This window comes from Labrus bergylta, chromosome 1, assembly GCF_963930695.1.
Source record: "Labrus bergylta chromosome 1, fLabBer1.1, whole genome shotgun sequence".
Classification (NCBI taxonomy): Eukaryota; Metazoa; Chordata; class Actinopteri; order Labriformes; family Labridae; genus Labrus; species Labrus bergylta.
In genome coordinates this window covers 25,297,230-25,322,489 of record NC_089195.1, presented here as the reverse complement: position 1 = coordinate 25,322,489, position 25,260 = coordinate 25,297,230, and the positions used below count along the sequence as shown (strand labels likewise).

Below are 25,260 nucleotides of genomic sequence, written 5' to 3'. Positions count from 1 at the left end.
ACTGAGGGGTTTAAATGTGTAAATACAAATGGAATTGCATAGAGATAGTTTCATGTTCACACGTTTATTTTTTATTTACCCATACAGAAAAGCCTTTTTTATTCTTTTTACAAAATTTCTTGTTAGTGATCGCAAGCTTTAACTCATCACAGTTTTAAAGGCAAATTATAGACATATTAACACAGTTTTCAGTGTTATACAAGAAAAAATAACCTTGAACATGGGCCCCAAAAGAACATCAACACATATACAATATCTTTCCAATTTAGTAGAGAGGGGAGGGTTTACCACTGACCTTAAATTAATATAATCAACAATTAATCAGTTTGGTGGTCAACATGAGATCCAGAAAATCTCACTCTACAAAGCAGAGATCTCTACCATTTCATATTGACAACATAATGGGTATTAGCATATTTTCTAAATTCTTGGATGGAGACCACAGATGGCACTTTAAACAGCTGAGGAGGAGTCCTTACCAAAATGTAATCCAGCTGCATGCAAAAGATGCAACTACTCCATATGCTAGAGGAGTTGTGTTGGTTTCAATAATGTCTTTAGGCCTTCAGACAAAGTACCACTTGTCCACTGTATAATAAGAGAGTATGTAAAACATTACAAGCCTTAAAACAATGAAACTCCTCTAATACACAAAATTCTGTGGAGTTATGTTTTTGTTTACTTACCCTCTGGAGACACAGTGTGTGAGCTTCCAGATGTAGGGGCCTTGGATGACAAAAATGACAATCCATGTTAATCACCAGCACTGACCCAAACAGTTTCAGTTGCCATGTTTGTGTCTGCTTTGACTGTTGTGAAAACATCAGTATGTGGAAGTTCCTACCGATTTGACCACACCTATGGCCTCTTCTGAACTACAGTTGAAAGGGCTCTCGCAGCAGGAGGTATTTATGCTGAACAAATAAGAAAATAAGTCAGTGGGATGTTTTACACATACAGTCAATCACACATGTACATAACACACTGAAGTTGCTGTCTCTGTGGTTTTTTCCCCTCCAACAACTTACCATTCAATCCCTGCACCATTTGTCTGCTTCTGCACTAGTGCCCTCCAGTGCTCATGTGTGGACTTAATGATCTTAAGTGCAAAGTCCTAAGAAAAGGACAAAGGACATCAGAAAAAAGATAACTATTCTCAGAGAGCAAAATATGTAGGCCTATTCGGTTTAAGCCTCTTAAACTGCAAACCCTGAAGTCAAACTGTCTTGTTTCATGCATGTACTGTACTTGGTGCCCTAAAGGTCTCAGTACCTTGTCTTTGAATTGCCCATTAAATCCAAATTGGTTCTCAGGCTTTCCATCGGGCACCTTATACTTCCTAAACCAGTCGACAGTGGCTTCTAAATGACCAGGCCGGCTCTTGCGAACATCCTCTATGTCTGAGGATCACAAAAAACAGTAAACAGAATAAGAACAATGCAGACATTAACTTGTAATGAATGAATAAAATGTAAACCCGAATTTCACCACACTTGCTTTTAGGTATTCATCACATTGAAAACATGTTGACATTGTTTTACCTCCTAAAGAATGTTGAGGTGCAACTATTATGGAACAATTACTTAGAGATTATTAATGAGTAATCATGAATTAATTTATAAATACTCCTATAAAACAAGAAATTACCTATAACACTAGAAAAGTTTTCATTTCAGAGTAATAAAAGGTTAGTTACAAATTTAGTACAAGGTAAAAAAAAATAAACATCTAGGGTCTTTGGGATACAAACAATGTCTTAGAGAGAAATGTTGAATGTAAACAAAACAATGTTGACAATAAAAACTTTGCTTCTGTGTCTCAGCCGACAGCATTCTGAAAAATATTCAGGCTTTTATTTTGTCCTGCTGAGGTTGTCCTACAGTCCAGATAAAATACTATTTCTATGATTTTAATAAAGACAGGATTAGGCCCTGTTCACACTTGACTTCTTTTTTCAGAAAAAAAGCGCTGGTTTCAGAGCCTTTTGAGCGCTTAAGCGCGAGTGTTCTGTAACCTTAACAACGGGATCTAGCCTACGGTGCAACTGTGCCGGAGCCGACCGGAGCACGATGCATCAATTTAGCACAGAAAAGAACAAACGGGACAGGAAGTCAGACACCGATACAACATTAAAGCATGCGATTTATTTTCAGAATAAAACTTTCCGTTTTGACGGTTCAGAAAGACGTCCGTTTGTTTATGTGTTTATAAGGTTTGTATTGAGTTTTATACTACATACATCGTATTATCTGGTGCTGTTGCGAGTGAATCTGTAACATTAGGGTTAGGGTTAACCCAGCTGTCCGGCTGTGCTCTCCGTGCTGTGGACTGAGAACGCAGCCGGTGGGCGTTGACGGATGAGGGTGCACAGACTCTCAACAGACCGGAGCGGACACGCAATGCACACATATCTGGTGGAAGTTTGACGTTTTTGTGTGCATGACATCTCTTTGGGCACCGGTAACGAGGGACGTAGGTTACTACTCGTCCTGATTGGTCAGCTGTCAGAAAGGCACTTGACGTCACCAAGTGCTTTTCTGAAAAGTTTAAATAATTCAACTGAAAAAGGCGTTGGGCGCAGCGCTTTTTGAAAAGGCGTCCTCTTTTTAAAAAGGCGTCATTCTTTTTCTATAGGCTTGTATGTAAAAAAGGCGCTGGCAGTTGAAAAAAGAAGTCAAGCGTGAACACGGCCTTACTTGACATATTTTTTCAAGGTAGAAACCAGATTGGTTTAGGCACTTTCTAGATGATAACTAATTATATGTTCTCCAGGGAAAAACACCCACTATTTAAGTTCATGGCATCCGGGTCCTCAGCATTGATAGCGATGACTTTCCAGTCCATTTCTCCCTCGTCTATCATGGCCAAAATACCAAGCACTTTTACTTGGATCACCTGACCTGGAGAGCACACCTGATGAGTGGAGACCATTTAACAGTCAATCAACCAAAGAGTGTAAATAAAGTGTGCAAAAAAACACTTTAAAATGATTGAGTTTATAGACATCTCTAGGAGTCTTACCAGGGTGCCGATCTCACAAACGTCAATTGGATCGTTGTCACCACAACACTTTGTCTCTTCATCTGTGTGGTTTGGGTCCTCCCATGTCTTTTCCAAGGAACAGGTCAAAAGCATTTTAGTAATCTAAATGTTCTCGGCAACATTACAACTACCTGACAAATATCAAAAATACACTACATATAAATTTATTTAAAGAAACTATACTTTAGATTTAAAATAATGGCTGTTGTTAAAAAGAAAATCAATCAGTGAGGGTTCTAAAGACAGTATCATTTAATTGACTAGGATCAAAATTCCGCCTGAGAGTGATGGATTTAATCATATTTAATCAATCATTCATTTTACAATGAATAAGAACAATGAATCACTTAGGTTCTGATGTTAACTCACCTGTGGAATAGCCCCATAATTCCAAATGTAGCCTTTATGGGGAAATATGTTTGCAACATACCGAAGCTTTCCTTTCTTAACATCTTGTTTGATCGGGTTCAGCGGTTCCTTTGTTGCAATCTGAAAATTGAATCAATTTTGAATATAATGGTATTTCCATTTTCAATTTACCAGTCTGAGAGCATGCTTCATTTCTCTAGAGTAAATCCCACTGAACGCCTTAGCATCTGGCTTCTAGCTAGCTATAATAAAAGCAGATACATGCTACTGTTAATGACTTGGAAACTGTTAAACAACAGATACAACTTGTAATGGCATTCATCATATGCAACATAAAAAAGCTTTGAGGCTTTATGTATGATCACAGGAGCACGTGAACTAGTGGTTGGTTTGCGTGCCCCATGAACAAGGCCATGGACCTCCAAGCGGACGGCCTGGGTTCCAAACTGAACTGTGGCTCCTTTCCCGCATATCATTCCTCACTCTCTCTCCACCTTATTTCTGACTCGATCCACTATCCTATCTCAATATGAAGGCATAAAAAGCCCAAAAAGCCTCCAAATAAACCATTACAAAACATACATATATTATCACTGAATTTAACTTTGCATACTCGTTAACATGCATCTCAGTCTTCACTGAAGCTGTTAATAGCAGTCGTAGTATTAAAGGGGATATATGTAACGTTTTACATGTATAAATCGAACGGTTAACGGATGTGAAAAAGTAGATGTTCACTGTCTATCTGTGTTGCCTGTATAAAATTTTTCCCCGGGTCGTATTTTTTCCCGCTCTCAGCCAATGCCTGCCGAGACTGTCGTTTGTAGGATGGAGAATGAATACAGACACACAGACTCCTTCACAGACTTTCACATGTGTATGACCACTTAACTCCTCTTAAACATTATGCCGGTAAATATCCAGTGTTTTGCGGCCGATGATGATGATGCTCATTTCTGTACATATGAGCACGTATGACGCGCACGTGAGGGAGAGCGAGCAACAGGTTACTGGTGCAGTTCGCCTAACGGCCATGCAGTATCGCTACAAACGCAGTATTTTAGAAAGTTACATATAGCCCCTTTCATGTAATCATTGCTCACACTTGTACTAAGTCCTTCTTACCTCCATTTTAGCATTTGACCACCGAGGTACCTCTACTACCATGTTAAAAAGCACCTGGAAGAACAAGAAAGAGCTGAAGAGAGTACATGGTTGAATGTTTTCACCTGGTAAAACTGACGTTACATGAATCTGGTACCTCACTCTCATTCTGTTTTGGCTTTTTAGCTGGCACACCATCACCCTGTTGAAAGAAAAATAAAAAGGAAACTGTTATTTGGATTATGTTTATTGTCGATAACTGAAGGGAGGAACTTAATGTAGCATTTATACACAATAACTTGTGTATCAAAGAATTACCTTTTCCTTCTCTGCTTGATGTGGAATGTCATGAAATGGTGAAATGTATTTCCCTTCTTTTGTTTCTAAGAAGAAAACAATACATTACAAACTCTGTATACAAACATATGAACACATTGTAATTCTGCTACGATGTCACTACAAACAGAAACGGCTTGAGCTCAGGTTGATAGTTTCCAGACTATATGATCATGTTACACAAAAGTACTTATATAAAAACTTTTGTTTCATATTTAGTAAATAACACATTTTTAAGGTTTTCTTTTCTATACACCCAGGTTAACATAAAACTGTCCTTTAAGTGAAATGTTTTTGTCATAGCGTAACATTTTTTTTTTAAAAACAGGTTTAAGTTAATTCATGCAAAAACAAACACAAAACAACCGTTCTTGTTTGCATAAAATACAATATAAACCACAGACATTACAAAGATGCAGTAACTTTACACAATTTAAGTTTAATATTGCTAAGAATCTCCGCAAGTGCTTCTTTATTATCATATTTAACAATAAGAAAGATTTAATAACAATTAAATGTCTCCAAAGTGACAGACACGATTATATTTCTTGTTAGATACCATCATATGCAACACTATTCAATAAGAATAGCTAACTCGTATATATGTTAGATTTAACAAAATGCAAGTTTCCTTCTTTAATACTGCTCTTGTTTCGCTTTTGTTCACGTGACAAGCCGACAGGAAGTAAACTATGTGAGGATACCTTACAGTGAAACGTTATTCTAGCTTTTCGCGAATGAGCTGTTTCAACCTGCTAGAAACTGGGGGTATAAATATGTCTGTTTTTACTCTTACACTTGTTGTACGGGCGCAACATATCAAGACAACGCCAGGCGTGCAACTCAAAGGTCAAACGTTTACCTTGACCTGCAGGTCGACCTAAGTTAGTTACCTAGAAGTACACGGGACCCTGGCGCTCCCCCATTATTCCACAAAATACAGGCGGACACGCATGGTTTCTCCCATGCTGTCCAGGGGTGAACTTACTAAAATAAATCCGGTAGTCTGGAGAATTTGGGTGTCCTCTCTCCTCCGTTTGATAGTGCATGTTTTTTCTGAAATAAAACAGATGAGGCACGGCTGCTGCTGCTTGTGTCACCAGTTTGTTTCGAGAAGCAGAAAACGAGCCGAAAATGGTCAACAAGCTGCCCAACGAAGAGCGCAGCGGCGGCGGTCTCATCGTGAGACGCTTCTTCTTCCCTTCTCTGTTCCTGCTTCCCGTTTACCTCCAACTCGCTCCACCCCCAACATACATACACACATACACACACGCACACAAAAACACACACACACCGGGGAAATGTAAAGCCAGCGAGATTGAATCGAGGTCACGGTACAGAGGGTTTCAAAATAAAAGCCTCCACGGTTTGGTTATGCTGCTATAAAAAGAGCGCGTTGCGGACACACTTCAGTTACCTTTAGCCTAAATGTAATCTCAGAGCAAAAGTGAGACCCGACTGAACCACTTTAAATAAATAAGCATACATTGATTTTACAATCAGTCTACCTGTACATTTTCTGTTTAGCTCAAGAGGAAAAATGGGGACACTACTAGGAAAAAGGTCATCATGACAAAAACACAGGAACATTGAGGTTTTCAAAATACTGAATAAAACGACACTTATTGCTCACACATTTTACTTAATACAAATCTCCCAGGTTTGTTTTTACGAGAGCTTTTATTGTTGTGGTAAAATCCTTGTCGCCGGTAGTTATCTCTTTTCATTTTACCCTCACAACCTTTTATAATACGTCCATGTTTACAAGACTTTGATCGCATACCAGCAGCAGTAGTATTTCTGTTGTAGTGCAACCCAAAGCTTTTGACAAGAGGCTCTGGTGCCACCTAGCCAATCCACTAGCAAACACACAACACAAACGGACACACAAAAGCACGTTTAGATACATCATTGTTCATTTCTTGGCAAAGTGATGTTCCTGTCAAAGAACAGGGGGATATTGATTTTTTTTAGTCTTATTATCATTAAACAAATCAATAGATTTTTATATATAGTATTTTATTATAATTTTACATTATATTTATAAATACTAATTTATAAATGCAGCACATCATGCTGCAAACAGTTTCATGCTCTGTATTGAAACTATGTTAAATTGCAATGTCCCTATTAAATAAATACATTCAAATTCAATTCAAATGCAAAATACCTCAGTACCCAATATTGGGTAATTATAATGGGTAATATATTTTTATTTAGTGAAGACAGTGCTCTCTCTGCTCCGATTGAAGGTATGGCTGAATATTTGAAGTTTTTAAAGATTTGTTACTTTTTAATCCAACTTTTTTATGTGTTTTTTTTTTTTTTTCTAAACAATCTATTTTGTTTGAATGTATTACTTTATGTTAGGCACATATTTGCATCCGCAAGCCAAAGACACATTTGGGTTAAGTTTACATTTCTGCCTTGAATGCAGAAGTTGAGAAGGTATTTTCTATTACAATTCTAATATTAGGCTTATGCACATGATTTATAAACTGTTATCTGCTGTTATCTGGGAGACTTTGGCTCTCTTCTTCAGAACAATAAAGGCACATGAATGTCTTGCTTTAATACCCCCCTGCTTTGTTTTTTTACAACCTGAAGTTAATGGATTCTGTTCTGAATCGCTCTACATTACATCATGAGACCGAAGTCCACATGTATCCATTGTGCAGTGAACAAACACCCAACCCAGCCACCTTGATGTGTCTCTTTTACTGTTGTATGGGCTGGTCACTGTTCAAACAAATTACACATCACCAGCTATAAAAAAGCTATGTTATTAAAATCTAACAGAGCATACCCGCATTTGGTACTGTTGCTAAGGGGCTTTGATTTCGCTTGCACAATACCCTTTGTGTTTCTGTAAACAGGACCATAGTAGTGGTCAAGGTCAAAGTCCTTTGCTTGACTTGATCTGTTAGTTTTTGGACGGTTCACAGAGGGCTAGAATGTCTATTTAATCACGTCTAACCTCTCTGCACATTTTAGACAATCAGGATGTTTTCCAATGAAACGTCTGCCCCTTCCTTCAAATAATATCCAAGTGACCATAACCAAAGCATTCAACCACGATTCCCCCCAGTGATGAGGCCCAAGTGGCCAGCAGTAAAAGTCTATAGCTGATAAACCCAGTCTCAGGCATTCATGTTTTCCTCAACAGACGGCTGTTACCACTTTCCTTAAATAAATAAAACGAGGTGTCTCTTTGATGCTTTGTCCTACCAAAAAAGATTTGAATTAAAGTTCTGTTTGAATCAACTTTTTATGTCTTGATTTTTGAAAAGTTCTCTAGTTTGAGAGACTAGGTCAAAACTATAATAACTGTCTAGAAACCACTTTCTGAAGCTCTCTGTATCGTCTCGTTTCGTTCATTTACTGGGATGACTCCGGATTCTAAATCAAGACCAGTCAAAACCACTACTGACAGACACATTTCCATGTCATCACTGTGAAAAGAAGGTAAAAGCCTCTTTCTAAAACAACATGTAAGTTCAATGAATCCGTAGTTTGATTTTTATCCTCCGGTTACGGCTGTAATCTTCCAGTTGTTGCGGTCTAAGTGAGTGACACACCCACTGCACACAAGATGATGATTTTTTCAGTGATATTTATGGCCTTGGTCTTGTCTTGGTCTCGGAGCACTCAGGTATGTCTTGGTCTCGATTAGTGTGGTCTTGACTACATCACTAGCATGTAGTGTGGTACTAGTGAAGAACTGTTCCCGCCATTGAGCAGCCAATACATAACTCAATCATGCTGCACCACCTACAGGGTATTTTTTATGGCTTTTTCCGTTTTAATTTAGAGGCACACTGGGGAGTAGTAGATTATCATAAAATTAATTGGTAACTATTTTAATTCATTTATTCTGTAGTTAAAGCTTCTCCAGTGCAACAACTCGCCAGCCTTCCTAGGAAATGTGTTAAAGGAGGTTTATGCTGTACATTTTGAATATCTGAATTCTAATTGAAAATAATTTCACTTGAATAGAAATAATTGGCTGATTGAAGATCATTTAGAAGAGAACACATTTCCCGTTAAGCAGGTCACAACGAGGCCCGCCCTGACTTAAATGATGTCACATGGGGCTCTTACAGGGCAAAACAATTATCGACCACAGGAGATAAGATTGTGTACCCACTTGCATGTTTGTATAGAGTATGAAATTCAGCACTGTTTACTTTTCCAAGTTCACTCGGTTACGCAATGTTGCTGTCATTGACGTCTGCTATATGAACACAATTCATCTGTGCATGTTCAACGCACAGTTTTGTTCTTTTGTTTCTTTCTGAAAAACCCACATGGATGATGATGATGACGATGCTGAAGATGATAATAACAGTAACACTTTAAAGACTAATGACACAGAGTCTTGTGACCTGATGAAACTGAGTCACAAGCAATTCACTGTTTGCCTCCAGTCTAATATAAGTTAAACAGGTGTGGTATGAGGACACAGCAGAGTGATCTAAAAAACACAATGGGAGCCATCATTACCTGCGCTTCAATGGGGAGGAAATGCATCCGTTTATTGTTCTGACAAGCGACGCAGTATCTGGTTGCAATGACCAGAAAATCATTGTCGCGTGTTGATGAATTACCTGCCTGACCAGATTTCAGTGTCAAGTTGTGGGTTGAAAACATTTTTGTGTGGAGAGACAATACTCAGGAAATACTTTGAACAGAACAATAGAAAGAATTGGATGATTCTTCCATGATTTAAAAAATACAAACTTTTCCAGATCCACAATTCAACTAAAACCCTGACACAGCTACAGCCATAACACATACTTTAACATAGTAATGTCGTATAGAATGGAGCCCTGGCACAGTTAGTGATGTAGAATAATAGAAAATAAAGCTGCTGAGGTGAAAGGCCCACAGTGCATGTTGGTTTTCTTTCATTCATTGTATTTACTTTTTAAGACTTGCTGAATCTGTATTGAACAACTTTGTCTTTTAAAGACAACATGACTAATATATTCAAATGGTTTTTTTTGTAAAGAACTTTTTCCTTATCTAAATAAATTTGCTGTATTGCTTTGTGTGATTTACTGCACCCAGACAATTTACATAAATAGTTCCCTGTAAATTTATGCCACATCATTACAGTCTCTGTGAGGGCTATGTGGATTTTATTTTATTTTATTTTAATTTTAGTATTCATTAGTATTAGTATTGTTCTATACTTAATCCAACGAAGGAGGGAAAGTCATCTCGTCACTTTCTCTCCTTGGAGAAGTATAAAGGACAGCAGAACAGAAGAGAAGAGAGGTGTGTCCACACAGCTCTCATGACAGGTCGACAAGGGGAGGGGCTTGATTACCTGAGCTTGCAGTCAGTGCACAGTGGAAATTACACCTGTTGCACTTCCCAGGCTCTCTCTCTCTCTCTCTGCTTCTCCTCTCTCTCTCTCTCTCTTCCTGTCCCTCTCTCTTCCCCTTTTCTGTCCCCTTCATTTGGCCTGTAAGCACCTGAGAGCTGACGGCCTTGCCATGGATCCAAACGAGGCCTGCGGGAGCGAGAAGGAGAAGGAAAAAGAGAAGGACAAAACGATCAAGAGGAGGAACCGGCCAGTGTTCCTGCGATACCTGGAGAGGAGGAAGACGGACACTATAGTAGCCGATGACATCGCCAAAGGTGACATCAACCTGGGGACGCTGGTGAGGAGGAGTCAGTCTGACAAGACGGAGTACAGCGCTAAACTTAAAGGTACGCCTAACAGCTATGACCTCCCAAGGGGTCAAAACTATGGCAACAATGTATGCACACGTGAGCCAACACTCCGTCTAAAAGAACTCTCAACTATTTACAATGCAAACTTCCTGATAATACACTTTCTAGGAGAACTTCGAGTTAAATACATCTAGCAGAGATGGACTGTTGGAGCAGAATGTAAGGCTTGAGGGCAGAAATTCAACACACACATACCTAGAGTATGCACACCTCGATGGCTCTGGATACTGGGCACCTGTTGCGTTACTATGTGTTGAGCAGGAGATTCTCCCAAAGGGATGAAGCCACATATGCAAACTGTGCTCCAAACTCAGGCACAGAGGAGTGGCTTTGCAGTGTTTCAGACCAGCTGGTAAACAAGCACCCGAGCACCAGGAAAGAGTCCATAATAACTCAAAGATTCAAGTTCAGGGAATGTCAGTCACTTTTTGAGAAAGATTGTTTTATAATGACTCTTAATTCAGGTCATCTGAAGTGTTTGACCCAGAGAGAAGGAATTAGTCAGAAGGTGCGTATTGTGTTTTTAAAAAAAAGACACAACCTTAATCCAGCTTTATGTTGCCTCATCACTTCTGCAGAGCTCTTCTTTTCATACACACATGTCCAGGTTTAAAAAAAAAAAAAAAAAAAAAAAAACTTGCCTCACCTGTCCTTAAAGTGCCGTCAGTGACTCGGAATGCTGCACTTCAGGCAAAATGGCTTACATCACCGTGTCAGCAGGGGGAATTATTAAAGACTAAAGTATGAAGGATTTCCTGTGCCACTTGTTTCCTTTACTGTGAACATGACACATCATCTGGACTAAATGATGAGTGGAGCCTCGGTTAAAACTGAAAATTAAAGCCTACTTATCAATTGCAGCCGTACTGATAAGAAAGCTTTCACTCACACAACACACACACACACACACACACACACACACACACACACACACACACACACACACACACACACACACACACACACACACACACACACACACACCATATCAGCAGCCGCTTTGTTTACTTGCAATAGAGACACTCTCTACTCCTCTGTACTTTCTGCTTTCTTCAGCAGCCTGCATCATGACAGGCAGAGTTGTCAAAAAAAACACCGGTGTGTTTTCAGTAAACCAATCCCCCCCCCCCCAACCCTGTTTGACTTCAGCCTCACAACACCTGACTAGCAGTATTACATATTTACTGTGGTATTACCATTGCAAATATTGACAGAAGCGATGACTTCACCGAAAGAGGAAACATGTGAGCCTCTGCTCGAACATCAGTTCTCATCTGCTTGTCAGACAGGTTGGTCGAGCCTCAGAACCTTGACAACCAGACATCAATATGTGTAATTATTTACAGTAGATAAAGAAAAATAGTCCTGGCAATCATTTATTAGAACAACACTCGCATAACAGGGCAAAGGGAACGCAAACATTCCTTGGACTTAACTCTTTCAATACCATTTTCTGCAACTTTTGAGACAATTTGGCATATAAAAAAAAACGTAGTTTCAGTAGCCTTTTAAGAGGGGAAAATATTTGTGGAATATTTAAGACTTCTTCAACACACTCTATCCACTAAACAATAGACAGTAGAGATGTACATTGTTAAGTTTTTTATACTTGTTCATTTAATTTTAATCTATTGCTTCTAAAGCATCTAATGTGAGAGCAGCTTCTTCTTCTAATTTCGTTGTACTTGTGCAAAGACAATAAAGACATTCTGCTTCTGATATATATTCTCAGTGATAAATTCCCCATTGTGCACTCTGCTGTGTGGCAAAGACAAGCGCATCATTTTTCTTCAATGCGACACATGATACGCCATGCCTTGTATTCGGTCGCAGGCTGTCTGTTGGGATCACTTTCAGTGAGCTGCACAGTGAAAAGCCCAGTATCCACTTTCATGGGAACTCCTGTGCCTTTAACCATAACTCGCCAAATGTGATGTTCACAAAAAGAATGAATCAGCACAGGTTCAAAATCTGCTGCTGATTCTCGCCAGGCTAGAAAACATTTGAATTCCTTTAATCACTGAGAATATGCCAATAAGAAAGGAGATATAACGAGTCTTTAAATAACTTCTCTCATTGAGACTTAATCATGTTCTTCAGCTGTGTATATCCCCTCTTATCGGTGTGCTCTCTTATTTGTTTTTTTATTATTATTTAATTACTTATTTATTTTGAACTTTTCCTGTCTTCTTTGATATTTCCCTTTTCTTGATTTTTAGCTTCTAGCCACTTTTTATTGTTTTGTATTTCTTGGTAATGCTCGTATTTCTTATTGTTACTCATTTATCTTCTTACAGCCTCGATCCTCTTGCTCGCAACCTAAATTGCCGGTGCTGCCCGAGCTATTATTAAGAGTTATCATGTTGCTTGAATTCTGATGTTGGTCGGGTTTCTGTTTGGGTTCTTTTACTGTCGGGGTTTTCTTGTCGTTGGTTGGATGTTTTTTTTCCGTGGGTTGCGTTGTTGTCATGACTTTTTGTTGTTATGTTTGCTTCTGCACATTGAGGCACTAACCCTAACCCTTTATTTTTTTAAAGTGCTAAACAAATAAAGTTATTACTACTATTATGTTTGAAAGAAAGGCAACTTTTGTTGCCGGTGGGCTTAAATGGGTTATTAAAAACAGAATATGCTTTTTCCCAACAAGCCTCCAAATATACCTCCCCTGATTTCTCATCAAGCTGACATTTCTCACAGGGGGGTTCACTCATTCTTGGGGCTTCTTCGCACACGCGTGACACTTAGTTATACTTTGAAACGTGACACTTCTTTAAAACACCATTACCACTAGTAAGACCATCTCTTCATTCAGCCAAAGTGTAAAATGTTCTGTTATAGGGACTGATTCCAAAGCTTCTTCAAACTTAGTAAACAGATTGTGTATGAGTATTATCAGGCATTGACAAGTTAATTAAAAACTGCTGAAGGAACAGACTCATGACCACACAGTTCATGATCATGTCGTCCATACACTGAGATTAACAAGCTCTCCCCTACTTTGTTAAAGCCAGAAGAGACGATTCACCATTTGCAGGTGTTAATTCAAATCTTTGTGTCTCAGGATGGAAGAATCATCTGCAGTGTAAATGCAAGCAGTGTTGCAAGCAGGAAAGGTCAGCCATGTGTGAACACAATCTGCACAATGTTCGCATTCATGAAAGGGTAACGCACACTGCTTTGAAACACATGAGCCAGTGTGCTCAGCTTCAGCGAAAGGCAGCTGACAGTTACTGTACCGCTGATACTGTACCGCTCGTAATGTTCCCTTTCTGTGCATTTAAAGTATCTGCAAACTGTCACTGTCATTGTTTTCTCCAATATAAAAATGGAACGGTTTTCTTAATAAAACAATGAAAGGGGAAATGGTTACATTTGCCCAACTTGTTATGTGTGACAGGAAAACGTTCTCTTTTTTTGTACCTGTTGTCTACTGAGTTCAATATTTAAGTAAAGACAGCCCAATCGTCTATTCTGTAACTACAAAGGATGTGACTGTGACTTAAAATGCTTTGGTAATATTTATCTGATTTACATGCTGTGTGTGTGTGTGTGTGTGTGTGTGTGTGTGTGTGTGTGTGTGTGTGTGTGTGTGTGTGTGTGTGTGTGTGTGTGTGTGTGTGTGTGTGTGTGTGTGCCTGCTTGCGTGTGTGTTCATCTGAGTAGCTGGTGAGATTACAAGCTGAGGTGGGTGTGGAAAAGTTGTTTGTATGTGTATACACCAATGTGTGTTTGTATGTAATCCTGTGTGAATGTTTGTTTGTGTGTGTGTGTGTGTGTGTGTGTGTGTTTATCATTATGTTCCCTCACCACACACAGACACACTCACTAGTCTGAGCAGATGGAATGCCTGAGCACACTGAAGCATTACATCAGCAGCACGATTAGTTCCGTAACCTGACACGGGACTCGCAGCTCTCCGTCTACCTCCCCCTCCCCCCCCCCCCCCCCTCGCCTGCCCCACCAGAGAAGGAAGTGGTGTGAAGCGTCGATTAGGCAGCAAGGAAGCATCCCTCTTCCCTGAACAGACACTCTTGCCTGCCATGCAAAGCACAGAGCAGCCAAAGAGTGATTAGGCAGCAGAGCAATAAAAAAAAAGAAGAGAAGCAAGCCTGACTGGCATGTTAAGTGAGGCCTTTTGGCGCTTCTGTCAAAGTAATTAGATTACCATGAAATACGGTGATCTGAATGGCTGCTCGTGCGTCAAGTGAATATGTTAGGAGAGATGTAGGTTTTTCCAAGCATGCAGAAACCCACAGGGCCTGGATGTTTACCAGCGTTTTAGAAAATGCATAACTGCCACCAATAGCTTAAAATGCTGGCAAAAGAAGTTATTTTGAAATTAAAGATTTACAGCAAATGTAGTTGCTCTCAAATCATCATCACTTTTCTCTGTACTTGTATGACCTTCAGGACTCATTAGACTTATCACTATCAGCTGTGATTTCCACAGACAACCAGAATGTGACTGGCCACCTAAACTCCACATCTGAGCCTGTGCTTATCTTATAATAATTTAATAATGTCATCTTCAGAGAAAATGACACCGCATGACCTGTCCACACCACCGCCCTCGCCAGCACTGGACCCAGAGGAGATGCGTTTGAGGAAGATGAGCCGCAGGGCAAAGGTGATTCAGGAGCTGGTGCAGACTGAAAAAGACTTCCTCCTAGGCCTGGAGCTGTGCATCAGGGAGGTGGTCCAGCCTCTGCGAAATGTGCAGGTACATACTTCTCAGGTTCAAGAAAGAAGCCTCTGTGCAGGCTTAATATGGTACATGTCTAAAAACAGAGTTGTCTCAAAGTGCCACAACAACAACAAAGCAACAAGTTAACAGTTGATTAATAGAAGACTTAAGATGGAAAGTCAATTTCTCCTCAGTGCTTGGTGCTAAATCAATTTGGAGGGCAGCGCTCAACGCTCACTTACACACACACACACACACACACACACACACACACACACACACACACACACACACACACACACACACACACACACACACACACACACACACACACACACACACACACACACACACACACAGCAAGTAACAAGGCGCTCTGATTGGACGGCAGGGAGGCTCTTAATGAGAGCATTAATCAGCACAGACTAATCGTAGGGGCGGCAGTAGCTCAGTCTGTAGGGACCAAGTCTGTAAATTGGCCTGGTAGCTGGAGAGGTGCCAGTCCACTTCCTGAGCACTGCCGAGGTGCCCTTGAGCAAGGCACCTAACCAGCTCAGGAGCGCCCACTGTGGGCAGCCCCCTCACTCTGAGACCTCTCCATTAGTGCATGTCCATAGGATCCTGTTTGTGCATGTGTGTGTATTTCGTTCCTATGTTTGTGTAGCATGTTTACGAGACAGAGTGTAAAAACGCGGGATCAATAAAGTATAAATTTAATGAAATTTGTGGAAAAACTGAAAGTCTAGATTTTTCTCTTTAACTTACTCCTTCGATCCTCTTGGGTTCCTGTTGCTTACCCCTCTGGGGAGTACCTTCGCTCTACCCTGAAATTGCATAGTGCACTTTCAAGGACAAGTTAACAGCTTGCACTTTAACACCGAAAGAGAAATTCAGGTTACTTTATTAATTATCGACGGGTAATTCAGTTTGCTTTGCTAAGATATATCCTTGACTTTCGTGATAGGCAGTGGATGTGGACAGATTATTCACTAACATGGAGACGGTGTGTGAGGTATCTGCGGCACTCCTTCACAGACTTCATGAGGCCATGGCGGACCCTGATCCAGAAGCTGTTGTTATAGGTAATGCCAATTCTAACTCCAGTCTAGTTTTGTTATTTGTTGCCTTTCATGGTTTAATGTGTGATAAAAATATGTTGTGTCCTCTTTTCACTTGTAGGAGATGTATTCATCCAGGCCAAGGCAACTTTAGAAGACGTATATAAGATTTACTGTTACCATCATGATGACGCAAACACATCACTCAAATCCTACGAGAAAGAGGAAGAAATAAAGCAACATTTCACTACCTGTGTATTGGCTCTGAAGTAAGTCAAGTCACTTCCTCTAAATTCTACAGAAGTTATCTATAAAACGTGACTTCCCTCATGTTTTAAAGTAAATGCTTATCTGCGTACTATATGGTGATTGTTTCTTTCTGTTTGTAATTGCAGGAAAATCTATGATCAAGAGTGAGTAGCTACTATTGATTAATAAATATATAATGTCAAATATGTTCATTAAATAAACCGTCACTTTTTATTGTGTTGAATTCTAAGGTTGTTTTTGTTACCATGCCTTCTGTATATGATTTTAACCCCAGGCCATACTCATAGCTGTTAATGTTGACCGTTGTCTGTTTAATATAATTATCTGAACAGAGGGAAACCAAACTTGCTGGACATGGGCTCCCTGATCATCAAACCGGTCCAGAGGATCATGAAGTACCCGCTCCTCCTCAGGGAGCTGTGGCAGGCTACACCTGAAAACCACCCTGACTATCAGCCCCTGCAGGAGGCATACACTGCTGCCAGGATCATCAACGTCAACATCAATGAGTTCAGGAGGCGCAAGGACATAGGTGAGATTTCATTTACACGAAAACATGAAAACAGTAGAAGGGGTCAGGGAATTTCGACTGAGGGAGATACAGAGGAGACTGGATTGTTGGCCAGTGATAATGACTTTGAACAAAACAAAGCAGATTCAGATACAACAATTTCACAGCAAGTCAAAGTCGCCATAAAAAGCCTCTGTGGATTTATAAACTACTTCAGCTGTTGACAAAAACGACTGTATCAATTCTTAAGTTAAATTTTTTTTTTTGATAAAAGAAAAAAAACACCTTATTTTTTTATTTTTTTTTGTATGCGTGGGATATGTATGTATATATGTGTTGTGTGTTTGTATGTATGCTGGCTGCTGGAACACCTAAATTTCCCTGCTGGGATGAATAAAGTATATCTTATCTTATCTTCTTGTTACTATGGTAACAGCACTAAATAAGCTACTCCTGCTAGTAGCTCATTACCCGCCTCAGCTGCTAAACTAACACAAACAACTAACTTAGCATACTTTCTGCTAACGAGTCCGACGTTTACTTACATTAATAAAGCCACTTTTTCAGGTGGTCGTCGCCTCCATGTTCTCCACTTGTTGCAAAAAAAAAAAAAAAAAAAAAAACTTGTTTGTGTTCTCATTGCTGGATGGAGCTGTTCGTGATTTGTCTCATTTTATATTGATAGCTTTGATACTTTGCCGATAAACACGAAGTGAATGTATTTAACAGGCTCGATATGATACTTGTAACTCGTGAAAAGTGACGTGTTTTACTGTATGTTGTACAAACAAGTTAAAGGAGATGTGCCAGCCTCTCCAGCGCAAACAGCAGGACAGGTAAACGGCCGTGATAAGTCACGCCTCGGTGACGTCATTACGTGAATAAAAAATGATTTAAGTTATTTGTATCATCATCAACTTTAATTATTAGACTCAAGGTCTATTTTAAAAGACATGCAATACCAAAAAATAGACACCACACATATACATTAGAATAAAAACATTCCCGCCTCTTATAAAAGGCACTTATACCAATGTCTCCAAAGGTATGACTGGTAGCGTACTGCACTATAACTTGGGTTCGACAGCAGCATTATAATTACATCCTTTGAGTCATTCAATCGACCGATAAATCTGTACGTAAGGTTCCTCAATAAAGCTTGCAAGGTGTTAACTCCTGCATTCACAAATAGCTCACTTGCACTACTCCACCTTGGCTTTTTAAGTAAGATCCTAAAACAATCATTGTAAGCAAGCTGAAGTCTATGCATACTTGATTTTTTTTTAACTTACCCCATAAGGGGGCAGTATACAGGGGAGTGCAATATGCTCTAAAGAGACATATCTTTACATGATCAAAACATATTACATTTTCTTGCCAACACATTGGCTTGGGCATATAATGTACGACACTGTCTAAAAATGTCATCATCGTTATGTAAGAGCAAGTCATATTGATGTTTCTATATGGATGCATCTATATAACAATGCGACGTCATCACGTTGGCCTACAGAATATATATTATTCTATATTTTTTATAAGCCATATTAGTTTTTTTAGCCACCTTTGCCAACAGACAGGCTTTTTTTATTCTATCAATGTTGTGTAATAATCAAATTTGTAGTCTTCTTATGAGCACAATATTAACTCATCAGTATATGCTGTCTGTCTATCTATGTTATAGCCTATGGATTCAAGAATATTTCTCCTATTTTTCATATTCCTGTTCACTCCCAGTTATGAAGTATAAGCGAGTGGATGATGAAGGCACTTTGAGGGGAAAACTGCACAAGTTCAATATCCACTCCATCCGGAAGAAAGGTGACAGATTCGCTGGCTATCTCAAGATACTCACTGGAGTTGAACCACAGGTAAATGAAAAAAGAAATGATAATAAGTAGGCTATCAAACAAAAATCTGTTCAATCTGCTCTTATTGACACTCATTAATAGCTCCTTTTATTATTATTTTTTAATCATCTTTGTAATTCCATAAATGTATTTATGAAATTTTGCTACAATTTAGGCAACATGTCTTATCTTTTTTTTTTCTTTAGGTGAGAGATGAAGTATTTGATAGAGAAGAGAAGCTGTTTAGAAGTCTGGAGAAGGCGGTGAGGCAGCTGGTCAAGAACGTTCAATGTTACCTGCAGCATATTCAGGTAAGTGAATATTACTGTTTCCTACTATTGTCAGTGTTGCTGTTTTCATTTTATTCACCTTTATGGGCCTTTTGTAATGTCTGAATTTGCAGGAGATGGTGTCTGTAGCTGTTCAGAATGTGGTGGACATGGAGAACATCATCAAGGATCCAAACAGAAATGGCTCAAATGGCTCATCGCACAGTAATGGAAACGACCCCTATAAGCACTTTGTAAGTATGGCTGCTTTTGCACTAGTACGCTGTTTTAGCTTTGATGTCCAGCTTTTACCGCTTCTACTCTCCTCCATGAGTCTTTTATCTGTCCTGTTCCGACATGACCACATGTTTACCCTCCAGCCTTGAGTCATCCATTGCTTTGCCAGTAGCTTCCAGTCTTCTGTCCATTACATGAATCCTCTTCTTCTATGCCTCTAACCTTCTGAGTAGCTCCTTCAATAACTCTGCTCTTTCTTACCCTCCTCTCTCTCTGTCAATGCACTCTTGCCAACTCTGAAATAAGCACACCTTGAAAAATAAGAATCTCATATAGCAGCTCTTGATTCAAGTCTGCCTTGCAAAATACTTGTGGACACAAAGAAACATGAGCTCTAAGAAGAAAAGAACATTTGATTTATTTGTATTAAAATGATTCAGTTTTGTCTTTAATCAAAGCAACAGATGGCACCTTGAAAAAATTTAATCAAAGTAAAAAAAAGTTGACTGTATTTGAACAACCAATTAAATGCGTCCCATTTTGATGGCAGATAATAGCAGAAATCTTTAATGTGTGCTTCGGAACAATATTATTCTGATTTGTTTGCATGCAAATTAAGCTGCAGCAGCTCTGTTGTTGGTTTCATGCTTTTAAGGTTCACGTTAAGACGTATGCTTTCTGTTTCTCCTGTCTTCTCTCAGAAAGTCAGCCTGGAGCGCCTGGTCCTCGCCCCCCTCCTCTCTCTTCAGGGGATGTTCACAGCCCCACAGAAGCTCATCCAGAAGCGTTACGACAAATTGCTAGATTACTGCAGTCGCCTGGAACGCTCTTCTTCTTTTTCATCCTCCTCCTCCTCCTCCTCCTCGCCATCCTCCTCTTCTTCCTCTCCTTCACTGGTGTCAGAAGACCCGCCCGGTCCCGCCAAGAGGGACTACGAAGCTCTTAATGCCCTCCTGTTGGAGGAGTTGCAGCGGTTCAACATGGCCGCCTATGCTATCCTCACCAACTGTGTGGTGTATTTAGTGGCCTTGCTCAGAGGGCTCATGGAAAAAATCCTACTGGGTGCCCCGTCTGTGCAGCAGTTACCAGTGAGACTCCCATCACATTAATAAACACGAGCTATTCTTAGTCTTTTTGATATTGAAACTACAAAGTTCTATTTTTATCTTTCCAGGCTCCTTTGTCTAACATTGCTGAAGTACAGAACAGCATCATGGAGGAGCTCAACAATCTTGCTTTTGTGAAGGATAACGCTCAGAAACTAATGGAGCGTAAAGTCAGCTTTGAGAGACAACGAGACAAGAAAACAACGGTAGGAATTTCAAAATAATCTAGAATATAGAGGACATGTCTATTAGAATCAGTGTCACATATTTGGCTGTAGAGGCAGCTTAGTGTGTGCAGTTCTGGAGTCCAAGACAAATTTCCCTAATGGGACAATAAAGTGTTTAGTAATGTATTGTATCATATCATATCTTATTGTAATGAGGTTTACACGTACAAAGATTTTATGGGTATTTTGGTATAAAACATGAAAAAGAAATGGAGAGCAAGCTAACAGCTGCAAACAGCAGTATGCCTGCTCTCTAGAAAACTAAATAAATTGACTAAAGTGAAAATTATACACTAAAATCTATTCTATTCCAATCCCAGGTCGATTGTGTAAACTGCTCTCTGACTCTAGGTCAAAACAGAAGTCTCATCTTTTCCTTTTAGTATTTCAAAAACGTTTGAACTAATTCAAAGCCACCGAGCCATCAAAGGCAGACACAGAGGCAGACTCTGACACTGAGATTAACACTTGGCAAAGCTGCACCAGGTAACTGTCTTCTGAGAATGCCACTGTATATCTATGTGGTTGTTAGTGTACACTTATGCACGCATACATGCCTAAGACTGTGCTTGCACTTGGACGATAAGTAGATCATCTTGATCTCACACCCCCCTTGAAAATCCTTGTACAATGGCCGTCAAAATGTTCCCACACACCAGGCCCACTTCACACACTTACACCAACGCTCTTTTTTTCCCTTTGCCGTCCTCCAGATGCCAGAGGTACAACATCAAACCGAGGAGGAGCGCGCCCGGCTGCTGGCAGAACACCCACTTAGCCGTCTGTATCAGCTGAAGAGGAAGTGTAATGGCTGCCAGGACCAGGACCTCAGTCTGCTGGAGGGGGAGCTGGTAGCCCTGCTGGAGGACACAGACCCACTGGGCAGCAGCAGCCGCTGGCTGGTTCACACTGGAGGCAAGTGTGTGTGTGTGTGTGTGTGTGTGTGTGTGTGTGTGTGTGTGTGTGTGTGTCAGAGTGCTTTCAGTTAAGACACACAAGCTGAATTAAGTTATCACATTAGCTCATCTGCAGGTATAGCTCTCCTTTATTGCACATTCCTCAGAAATGACACCTGCATTTATTAGAAGACTGAGGCTGTATAGACGCACCAAACTTAACTTTCCTTCACCGTCAAGTCAACACACAAGAATCAGTCCCAGGAGCTCCTGTGATGTCATGGTTGCTGGATTTTTTTCTGCCTGCCTCTGGAGATGGTTGCCTGACAACAGGGCCAACATAGCCTAGTCTCCATCTCCCCTCCACGTTTTGCAGAGGCACCGGAGATCCTGACGTCTTGTTTGGAACAAACCGCTGCACGCTGTAAGCAGTGTTACTTAGAGTACAAAGCTTCTCCCTATGGGTATTCGCCTCAGAAACAAGGACGTCGAGACGCTGCTTGCTTGCACGCCTCTCTGTACTCTGCAATAACAAGTTCTTTTTTTATGAGCTCTAGAAAGAAAAAAAAAAAGGAAGTGTGTATGTTTTTTGGTGTGTACGCAGTACAATCTTCACAGACTTGTCTTTTCCTCTGGGATTACATGCATTCCCAGGAAGCTGTTGTTCGTTCTGCAGTTGATATCAACACTGGCTCATATTCACACATCTCTCAGTTACTTGTATGGCTTTAAGTTTGCTCCGACTCATGGTTCAAGTCATATAATACAAGACGTGCAGTCCCTTTTAAAACACACATATACAGCATAGTCCAGAGATGATGGCTATTTAACTTTATGAAGCTGCTTTTTGAGTGACTAATGAAAATGTTTTATCAAGGACACTTGTTCTGAAATGACCTCACTGCGAGACATTTAAAGGGCCAGCTCACTCAAAGGAAAAAAAAAAAAATCTCCAAATGTTTTGTTGTCTTCTACTGACGTGTGTCTCATCCAAAGATATATGAATGGAGTTTTGATTCAAGTCTTTAAATAACGGACATATGCTTTTTTCAATAGTTTATGTCCTGGAACTTCTTCATGAAAAATAGTTGATACATATAAAAGGTGGACACAAAGGTGCCGCTTGTCAACAGGCAAGGCAGACAACCGTTTGGAGCCCAAGACCACTAGGGGGCCCCGGAGGGCTGACAAACTTTAAACTGCAGCAGTAGCTCAAAATGTGCAAATGATGGAATGACAGGAGAAAACCTCCCTAAAGGGGCCCCATCTGACAGCACTGACTCTCATGACCCTGCTTAGCATCTCATGTATTATTCCGGTGAAAACCAAAGTTCGTCAGTGAAAATCACTGAAGGAAAATGAAGAGGAATGATCTGTCCGCAAGTGAAAAAAGAAAGAGGAAGAGCGTTGGGAAACTGGTAGATATAGTGGTGGCTGGAGGGTCCCCTGATTATTTTTTTCCTAGAATCTAGAATCACCCCTGGGTGGACAATATTTTTTGTGGAGTATCAAGACATACTCGGACATTTTAACTGAGAAGAGTATCTGTGTTGATTTCTTACTGTATTAAGTGTTTGGAGCATCACAAACCAGACTACATTTACACCTTATGTATTGTGATAAAGACAGTAAAATAAGATGATCTGAAAACATAATGAAACTATCGGCATCGCTTGATAACTACTAAAAATAAGTGGAATTAAAAAAACATTTGAATTTGGCAGAACCCATCCTTTAAAAAATGGACTCAGCTGTTCTGACATATTCACAAACTGTCCTCCTGTGTCACGTTTAGGTACACAGGGCTACGTGTACTCCACGTTCCTGAAGCAGTACAACCCTCTGAGGGACTCCATGCGGGCGGGCCAGATGGTCAGAGAGCAGCAGCCCCAGCAGCCGCAGCAGCAGCAGCAGCAGCAGCAGCAGCAGCAGCAGCCTGTCATGGTGGACGAGGACTTTGACGATATCAGCCTGTTCGTGTCTGGCAGTGGCAGCAGCAGCCTGCGCAGCTTCAACCTCAACACCACCGACAGCAGCTCAACCCTCTCAGTGCTACAGGGGGAGCAAGAGAGTCCAGAAGAAGTGGAGGAATCAGTGGATGGTGACACTCAGCAGGTTTGTGTTTCTTACACCATTTCGAACATGTGAATATTCTGCAGGGTTAAGGACAGGGTTAAGCACAACTAAAAAACAACAAACTATACGCCATTAAGTAAAAACATCAAATGCAGCTTTCACTGCTCTTCCAAAAGGCTTCAAGTGCCTCCTCACATGAAACCCCACCTGTAAATATCAGAGGTGTTTTCTTAAAACCGAGTTATGCAGTTATATACCACATTGATGGAGTAACAGTGGCTCTTTCTGGATTGTTTGAAAATAAATAGGGTTGAAAAACATGAGAAAACAATGCCCCAAAAAAACAAACTCAGGGACATGTCATGTCTTCATCTGCTTTGACTAACCAGTCTGCCTCTGATCTACATTGCTACAAGCCATCATCGTTTCAAAACATGAAATACTGACAGGGTTGATAGATTCAACCTTTTAAAAAATAAGACTGGGCTGTGACGTTTTGTCTCATCTGAAAGCTGATAAACAGTGCCACCTGCTGGATTTATCACATAGTACATGATGCGAATATATGCCCTCTAGATTTTAAAGGATGTAAGATGCCAAAAAAAGAAGGGTTGTTTGCACCAAAACAAACCAAAAAAAAAAAAATCACTCTTTACTATTGCTATCCAATATTTTAAACGTTAGGATTATTTTTGCACCAGTTTACATCTGTGTAATTTGTCTCTTTCCTCAGTTTTATGCTGTTTACGCATTTCAAGCACGCTGTGACCAGGAGCTGACCTTGCAGGAGTACCAGCATGTTCGCATCCTCCAGTTCTCTGACCTGGGAGGCAACAAGGACTGGTGGTTAGCCGAGGCTAACGGACAGAAGGGATACGTCCCTGCCAACTACCTTGGCAGGATGTCCTATGCATAAATATTGAGTCATAGGATGTCCACAAAAGCAAACCAACCTGTGATGTAACAAACAGACCTGAAACATCTTAAGACTCATAATTGAAGTAATCCTGACTGCAACTCGTGACATTTCTGTTTGTTTGTTTTTTGAAAGTCAAACTTGCACTAGGTATCTCTACATGTTTTAAAATCCCTTTAAACCATAAGTGTTAAATTCTGTTTAGCCTTCAGACAGAACCAGGACAGCTCACCACTAGCACTCAACCCATAATCTGTGATGAATAGAAAATTATGTTTGTAGAACACAGGGCACTGTGCTGAGCACTTTTTGTACTTCAGTGTTGTTTATATCGAGTCATGAAGTGATGTCTAAATGAAGTTAATTTTATATGTGAAGTGATTTACAGATGAAGAAAATGTTATATGTGAAGTCATTTACAGAAAATGTAAATGTTCGAAGTGAGATGATCAATACTTTAAATATGTTTTTGTAAATGTGAAAAGAAAAAATCTACGTCATTGTTTATATTTTATCAATCATGTGGAGAATAAAGCGAATCAAGGATGTACAGGAAATAATGGTTTT

At 40.0% G+C, this 25,260-nt stretch overlaps 2 protein-coding genes across 2 annotated transcripts; one reads left to right on the top strand and one right to left on the bottom strand.

Annotated features, from left to right (window-relative positions):
* Positions 1–48: 48 nt before the first annotated feature.
* On the bottom strand, positions 49–6,112 carry ppa2 (inorganic pyrophosphatase 2). Its single transcript, XM_020648420.3, has 12 exons — positions 5,840–6,112; positions 4,834–4,898; positions 4,673–4,717; positions 4,537–4,590; positions 3,412–3,531; positions 3,022–3,108; positions 2,787–2,913; positions 1,273–1,400; positions 1,029–1,114; positions 845–914; positions 687–726; positions 49–588 (listed from the first exon to the last, which is right to left on the bottom strand). The coding sequence occupies exons 1-12, from the start codon at positions 6,030–6,032 to the stop codon at positions 566–568; spliced, it is 1,038 nt and encodes a 345-aa protein (XP_020504076.2). The 5' UTR covers positions 6,033–6,112; the 3' UTR covers positions 49–565.
* Positions 6,113–10,028: 3,916 nt separating this feature from the next.
* Positions 10,029–25,241, top strand: arhgef38 (Rho guanine nucleotide exchange factor (GEF) 38). Its single transcript, XM_020648447.3, has 14 exons — positions 10,029–10,569; positions 15,126–15,313; positions 16,242–16,359; positions 16,457–16,604; positions 16,731–16,748; positions 16,938–17,137; positions 18,854–18,987; positions 19,173–19,277; positions 19,370–19,489; positions 20,174–20,560; positions 20,647–20,784; positions 21,519–21,720; positions 23,497–23,816; positions 24,511–25,241. The coding sequence occupies exons 1-14, from the start codon at positions 10,353–10,355 to the stop codon at positions 24,691–24,693; spliced, it is 2,478 nt and encodes an 825-aa protein (XP_020504103.2). The 5' UTR covers positions 10,029–10,352; the 3' UTR covers positions 24,694–25,241.
* Positions 25,242–25,260: the final 19 nt, after the last annotated feature.

Excerpts from the sequence above, each read along its gene's own strand:
- ppa2 (XM_020648420.3), bottom strand. The coding sequence starts at position 6,032 with ATGAGACCGCCGCCGCTGCGCTCTTCGTTGGGCAGCTTGTTGACCATT. Across the intron at positions 2,914-3,021 it reads TTTGTGAGATCGGCACCCTG|GTGTGCTCTCCAGGTCAGGT; the intron begins GTAAGACTCCTA and ends TCCACTCATCAG. Across the intron at positions 1,401-2,786 it reads GGATGCCATGAACTTAAATA|ACATAGAGGATGTTCGCAAG; the intron begins GTGGGTGTTTTT and ends TGTGATCCTCAG.
- arhgef38 (XM_020648447.3), top strand. The coding sequence starts at position 10,353 with ATGGATCCAAACGAGGCCTGCGGGAGCGAGAAGGAGAAGGAAAAAGAG. Across the intron at positions 20,561-20,646 it reads CGTCTGTGCAGCAGTTACCA|GCTCCTTTGTCTAACATTGC; the intron begins GTGAGACTCCCA and ends TTATCTTTCCAG. Across the intron at positions 20,785-21,518 it reads AACGAGACAAGAAAACAACG|ATGCCAGAGGTACAACATCA; the intron begins GTAGGAATTTCA and ends GCCGTCCTCCAG.